The sequence below is a fragment of the Branchiostoma belcheri genome, unplaced genomic scaffold (genome assembly GCF_001625305.1).
Source record: "Branchiostoma belcheri isolate BF01 breed outbred unplaced genomic scaffold, Haploidv18h27 scaffold282, whole genome shotgun sequence".
NCBI classification, from domain to species: domain Eukaryota; kingdom Metazoa; phylum Chordata; class Leptocardii; order Amphioxiformes; family Branchiostomatidae; genus Branchiostoma; species Branchiostoma belcheri.
The window spans coordinates 6,396-13,604 of record NW_017803890.1 but is presented as its reverse complement, the minus strand read 5'-3'; the positions used below and the strand labels follow the sequence as shown (position 1 = coordinate 13,604).

At 41.8% G+C, this 7,209-nt stretch overlaps 1 protein-coding gene across 1 annotated transcript; it reads right to left on the bottom strand.

Annotated features, from left to right (window-relative positions):
• Window positions 1–1,153: 1,153 nt before the first annotated feature.
• Window positions 1,154–6,150, bottom strand: LOC109472785 (trace amine-associated receptor 13c-like). Its single transcript, XM_019772640.1, has 4 exons — window positions 5,911–6,150; window positions 3,509–3,838; window positions 2,261–2,407; window positions 1,154–1,549 (listed from the first exon to the last, which is right to left on the bottom strand). Exons 1-4 carry the CDS (start codon window positions 6,148–6,150, stop codon window positions 1,154–1,156), a joined length of 1,113 nt encoding a protein of 370 aa, XP_019628199.1.
• Between the last annotated feature and the right edge of the window lie 1,059 nt (window positions 6,151–7,209).

Below are 7,209 nucleotides of genomic sequence, written 5' to 3'. Positions count from 1 at the left end.
AACAATCCATCATTTAAAGACCTTTAGATACAGAGTGGACCTTTGAGCCTCGTGGGGGTTCTTCCGAACGCCCCAACCCACCACCCCACCCGCCCTGGCTACTTGCATGTGTTGCCCCATATTTCAGGTAGCCGATGCCCATGCCCTAACGTGGTCTAGGCGGATCTCTTCGGTTCTGTATAAGTTCGTTACCGTAAAGTTGAACTCGGCTTCCCGGTAGGTTTTGCACGTGGGTTAATTAAACTCCTACCGTGGAAAAACCCAGCAGGGCTTAAAACTCTTACCGGGGGGCCTAGTTTAAGTAGGCGGCTAGGATCGTCTACAGGCCCGAAGGGAACCCGACCAAACCCGATAGGATTGGACACCATATTTAATGTTGTTTCTTACATTGCACAGTATTAAATGAGTTATTACCATGTACTAAGAATTCATAGAAAGGTGTTTCGAGGTTTTTTTCAGAAAACAAAGGTACCTTTAAGCACCTCTGACGAGGTAGCGACCTGCTACAATCCATGTACAGACAAATCTGTGTACATTTTACCGAATTAGAGAAATGATGCCAAACGCATGAGAACCTCTCTTGTCAAAACAAGTCGCATTTGGAGGAGGCATTTAAATATATATCAATACAGTAGGTAGATGGTTCACACCAGCTCGGTGTATTGGGTGCTTTTGCAGTACAACCATGCATCTGCAAGAAAACTGTCACAAATGGTTTGATTTTCTGTAAAATTCAGAATGTATTTTTTCATCCCACAAAATAATGAAATTTGATCATTTCCACCAGACTCTTCTGCTTCTTATTAAATGGGGCGGAATATTCTTAATAGTCCTGTTATGAGGACTACTCCTTATATAAATAGCCTCCGGCTAGTTGGGCAGTCATGGCTGTATATTTGTTCATACAGTTTAAAAATCAAATCAAATCTTACGGTTGCCGCAAAAGACAGTATCAAATTGGCCAGAGAGTATCCATTGACTAATGGACGTACACTCCTCTGGCAAATGGATACTGTACTGCCATGCCACCGTATGATCTGCTTGGAGATTAGAATAATCCAGCTATGATTTCTCCAGGATAGACCTGTATGATGAACACGGTACTCACAGAATGCAGGTGTCCTACATTTGCCCCCAAACACTCGGTGACGATCTAAGAGTTCTCAGTACGCATTGTGCGCATCGGGATGTCTTGCGGCAGCCGGTTGCTGATTTCGACGTCTGGCCGAAACCGCTTCATGATCTGCTCGTACATCTTCCGAACTGCGCGGCTATAGACGCGTTTGCGTAGATGTAGAATTATGGAGTCCGAAAACGTGCTGGTCATCATGAAGACGTGGAAGATGTCCGCGATGATGGCGACCACGCGTGAGAAGAGGGAGAGGATGCCAGCCCATGTCAGGATGCCGACAGCCCCGGCCGGCAGCCACGTCACCAACTGTAGGACGAATATGATGGTGAAGGTCTTCGCGGCCTTCCGTTTGTGCTGGAACTGGTCGTTGACGACCCCGGTCAGTTCGGCGTTGTTGTCCACGACGTCCTTCACCACCTTTGTATCAAGAGAGAGATAGGGGGGGGGGGAGAGAGAATGGTTTATTAAAAAATAGGCCTCCCCCGCATACTTGTCCATTTTTTTTATTATTTGATTATGTATTTCGTTGTATATGTGCAAATAAACAAAAATCATAAAAATCACAATCACCTAATCTTCAATCAGATCATACGGTAGCAAGGCAGTATCCATTGGCCAGAGGAGTGTCCATTAGCCGCCGAATGGTCTACGTGGAGATTAACTATTATATACTAGTAGATAGCTATGCCAAAAAGCAGCTACTCAAGCAAATGGATATGATTTTGGAAACGGTCAGACGTGTCTGCTAGTATCCACTAGCTTTCGTCAGTGACTGAGAGACCAGAGGAAAAATGCAGGTTTTATAAGCACAAACTATTTATTGATATGCATATAAGTGAAGACATTTTTTCAAAGTCCCAAAGGAAACAAAAGTTAGAAAAGTCAATACAAGATTATGCAAATTAGTCAAAAAGTTTCTGTTGTGCAGAACAGGAGCTTTAACAAGTGTTGTCTGTCCTCGGGGCTGGGAGCTCAGTCACTGATGAAATGTAGTGGATGCTACTTGACCGTTTCCAAAATCATATCCAGTTGCTTGGTCGAGTAACTGCTTTATGGCGTATCTTATTACCTGGATATCTAACCTTTATGTAACTATAGCTATGTATGAATCACAAACATCACAATCACCTTGTTGACGAGGCCACAGAGGAAGCAGCTGGTGAACACGGCGCAAACGGTCAGGCAGAGGCTGGCCCACATCTCCGGGCCTCCCATGGCGCAGGGCACCATCAGGCTCACGGGCGCTGTGATGTCGGCGGAGACCACGTCCGCTATCTGTAAGGGTGTGAAAAATGCCACTTCCGTCAATCATTTCATCAGGTTTGTAAGTCACTGAGTAAAGAGGCTCTTTTGAAACAACCAAGCCTTTTATGTCCAAACGTTGAAGACACAGTTCTCTGTAACCACGCGTATGTGTACTAGATATGTTACTTAGTTAATATTGTTTGGAAATGCATCTATAGCAGCGACACCTGTGCTGCCGTGCAATGTAAACCAGTCAGAACTGCCCCGAGGAAGGTGACAGATGGTCACCGAAATGTTGGCTGAAAAAGGACTTGGTTGTATAAAGTATAAAGTTTCTTTACTCATGATCAGAAAACTGCCATGTGTTATAAAAGAGGCCGAGGTATATTGGAGTTTTTTTGTTACCCGTGTGCTAATCCTCTAAGCTCATTTTTAAATGATCAAAAACATTTTCAAAAACATGATGATTCAAAATTATTAAGAACATGTCATGTAGGTATAAGTGTTGTGTTGTTCCCCATGTAACTGTCTGTTGTCCAATCTGTGTTTTTATAATAAAAGACGGGTGTTCAGTGGGATTGGAGGGCAGTCGGAGAGAAAGACACAGAGCAAGAGACTGTCCCAGCCCCACGACTGCGGTGCGTGTGTGCACCGGCATGCATGTGTCCTGTGCGTGATCTTTCTAGTGCTGTAGGCCGGTTCCCCGTACAGCATCCAAAAAGAACCTGAACACCACGTCAGCTACGCTTATTTCCGTCTCGTAAACGTTCGTCGCCTTTTGAAACGGTCGATGCCATATCGCAGAAAGGTAAAATTTGAGTGTATCAACACGGTCCATCCACACAGTGATGTTTCGTGGCGTACAGGATAGGGTATAGGTTAGGATTCTAGAACTTCGCTTTTTGACCTGAGGGTTCGAATCCAAACTTGTGTTTTTCTTTCTCTTTTTTTCGCTACTATTAATTCCTTTACTATTTTTCATGATCCTCTCTTACTTTGCAATTCAAATGTTGCCTTTCATACGTTTTATACGTATTTGCACCTCAAAAAAGTAATGATACGCTCGGGTATGGCATCGACAAGTCAGCGATATGACGACCGTTTAAAGAGACTGATGAAATTTGTACATACCCACAGCCGCACGGCTCCTAGACGGGCAACTTGCACCAGAGGTGGCGTCAGGGCAACGAGGATGCAGGTGACTATGCCGATGGCGGTGCGGCGGTTGGTCAGCATTGAGGGGTACTGGAGCGGAAAGGCGAGCTGTATGTATCGGCAGACCCACATGCCCGTCTGCAGACAGGCCGAGAGGGTGCCCAGGAAAGGGATAAAGAATCCCTGCGCCATGCACCACCACTCGCCGGGGAACTCCCCGTGTTCCACGCTGTAAATGGCAGTCGGGGCGTAGAGCAGTATCCAGACGATGTCGATGATACCGACGGCACACAGGAAGATGTTTCCCTGATCCTAGAACGGGAAACGTGCTGGTCAATCACTTAAACAATCGATCGATCGATCAATCAATCAATCAATCAATCAATCAATCAATCAATCAATCAATCAATCAATCAATCAATCAATCAATCGATCGATCGATCGATCGATCGATCGATCAATCAATCAACCAATCAATCGAACAATTAATCGATAAATCGAACAATCAATCAATCAATCGAACAATTAATCGATAAATCGAACAATCAATCCATCGAAAAGTTAATCAATCAATCGAGCAATCAATCAATCGATCGAACAATCAATCGAACAATCGGTCGATCGATCGATCGATCAATCAATCGAACAATCAATCGAACAACCAATCAATCGAACAACCAATCAATCGAACAATCCATCGATCGATCGATCGACCAATCAATCGATCGATTGACCAATCAATCAACTCTTTTGCTCAAAGACTGTAACTGTTAAAATGTATGGCAAGGAAGAAACAACAACGGGTAGATACATGAATTATATTAAGATATAATTCTAACAGAGATAGTCTATAGCGATACTAAAGCTAATCTATTGTATGTTTTCTTAAGGAGAGTATTATTACATTCTGTAACTCAGGAGATATGTCAGTTATTTACAATATGGTTTCGCTTTTGTACTGATTCACATATTAATTTTCCAACGTACAATGATATCTGAGTAGGACATGAAAGGAGCATATTGAAGATATCTGGTTTTGAATGGGGTAATGTAACACTAGTTTTGGAAGCTATGGATTGCATCAACTTTTGTCTGTTTTCTTCATATGTTGGACATGACATCATAAAGTGGAAGTTATCTTCAATATCCTACTTGCATGTCGGACATAATCTCTGATCGTTTTCTAACAAGAATGAGATACTGAACAACTGACCATATTGGACTGACTTTGATTTGCACTTAGCTATATGTCAAAGTGTTCAATATATTTTAAGTAAAAAGAAACAAAACATATCCTTCCTCATTATGGGGATTAGGGATTATTTTTACTAGACTTGCGATTTATTGGGCAAATGCTTTGCTACCATGAGGCCATGTTGATTTGATTATATTGATGACATCCACGCGCGCGAAAAAAACAACAACAGAAAACCAACAATGTTCACAGCATATACAACAAGAGTTCCGAGATCTCATACCTCCATGAAATATGGACTTCATATGTAATTGTAACTCTCTTTTTTAATTCTGCAAATGACCTCTGCATTAACATGATATATGCATCGTGATGTATGTTAACTTTTGATTAACTTACAGATGTCCCAAGTATGACATTCCCATCATTCACCATTAAGAAATCATATACTTTTCGCATTAATTATGCAAATTAGGTCATCATTTGCATAATTAGTAACTGTTGATGTTCCGCCTGCCATAGGTTACATACATTACATGTATGAAAGTAGTATAATGTAAAACACTGTAATTATAGAATTCCCTCATTAATTATGCAAATAAAGTCTTCATTTGCATAATTTGTATTTAATTATGTACATCTCTCTCTTAGCTACCTACACACCAAAAATGATGAAAATATGTTGTTCCTATCTGGACTTATTGGCTTTTAAACATTTCGCCAGAAAGTGCCCTGCAGTTCCAGAACAAGCTGCTAGGGGGACCAAACTCACACCACTTATTCCTGACAGGAAAAGGTATCTGTCACCAAAACATCAAGACCATAGCATGTTCAGGACAAAAGATACAAAAACCGGAAGTTCTGCTGCAGTACCAAGGTCATCCACCAGGAGGCCCATATTTGACCTTGACCTTTGTCTTCCTAAGACTTACCAACATACCAAATATCATCATAATCCATAAAGGCGTTGTGAAGTTATGCTGACCACAAAGTTGCGGAAACACAGACAGACAGACAGACAGACATACAGACAGACACGCCAAAAACAATACCTCCATTTTTCATGGAGGTAACTACATGAAGAATACTTAAGGCCAATAAAGGATGTTTAAGTATTGACTCTTACCCGCATTTTTTTCACGGTACAGATGAGATACACAAAGCAGCCATTGCCGAACAAGGCCCAGCCTGTCATGCCGAAGAGAACAAGGCTCAGCAGAGGGTGCATGGGCGGATAGGCGCCGTACAGACCGACATCGGCCGGGTTGTAGTTGGTGGCTGATGACGCCACGGCTCCAGTCGTGACGTTTGAGGTGACGTTGTCGGAGGCGGCAGCTGCGTTCTCCGAGCCATTGGACATGGAACTTGCCAGGACGATGACGCCGATGGCAACCCTTCGCCATAAGGAACTAATGTTCCTCATGTTGTTTTGCCGTAGCCGCCCGTCACTGTGTGAATCTGTCGTGATAGAACGATAAATGTTGTTGAAGTCCAGATTATACATTGCCAGACTACACACTGTGAGGCTATGTAGCTAGCTGAGAGAGAGATGTACAAAATTAAATGCAAATTATGCAATTAAGACTTAATTTGGACAATTAAGCTGGAAATTCTGTAATTGCAGTGTTTTATAATAGTACTTTTATACATGTAATGCATGTATGTATTTATGTATTTATGTATGTATGTATGTATGTATGTATGTATGTATCTATCTATCTATCTATCTATCTATGGTTTGGTTCCAACAGCAAAAGGCATTGGGAGATTACATTACTGCATGGGGGGTATAGACTGTTAGAACACTTCACATTTTAAAAAGGGGTGATTTAGGAGCAATCCCTCTCTGTGTGTGGGGATAGGTCCATTTTTGGTACGGTGGGTGTGGTGAAGCCATGCTGCATTTGCTCCTGAGCAAATGTCGGCCTTTCTAGTTATTTTATGTAATGGTATTATTAACTATTTTAAATTGCTTAAACGACGTTTTATACTGTTAAAGGAGTACTAACCTCCAGAAGGGGGTGCTATATTCCGACAGGCATTAATTTTAGGTAGTGAAAAATGCATATTACTTTACAGTATACATTAAATGCCCATTTTGCGCGCAAGTCTTAAAACGCATCGAATCCAGGACAAACTCTCCAAATACCCTCAAAACTATCCCAGAACACACCACGCTACCCCATTGGTGTCTATGTTTTCAACAAAAAGTTACGTTACAGACTTTATTTCAGGGGCGATAAAAAAAATTCCTACTGTTTTGTGTTCTTTGCTATCTTACCAACCATTGCCTTTCTTGATGTCCTTATCGCCCCTTATTTATGCTGAAATATTGACGATGAAAAAACGGCGTAATCTAATTATCTTTTCCATAAGTGGCGCAATCTAATTATTTGTTCAATTAATACTAACATGCAAAATAAGTTGAGAAAATCAAAACACGCAGGATGAAACTGGCGCTCACTGCATTAGACATCCTCAT

Excerpts from the sequence above, each read along its gene's own strand:
- LOC109472785 (XM_019772640.1), bottom strand. The coding sequence starts at position 6,150 with ATGAGGAACATTAGTTCCTTATGGCGAAGGGTTGCCATCGGCGTCATC. Across the intron at positions 3,839-5,910 it reads TCTTCGGCATGACAGGCTGG|GGAAACATCTTCCTGTGTGC; the intron begins GCCTTGTTCGGC and ends TTCTAGGATCAG. Across the intron at positions 1,550-2,260 it reads TCTGTGGCCTCGTCAACAAG|GTGGTGAAGGACGTCGTGGA; the intron begins GTGATTGTGATG and ends CTTGATACAAAG.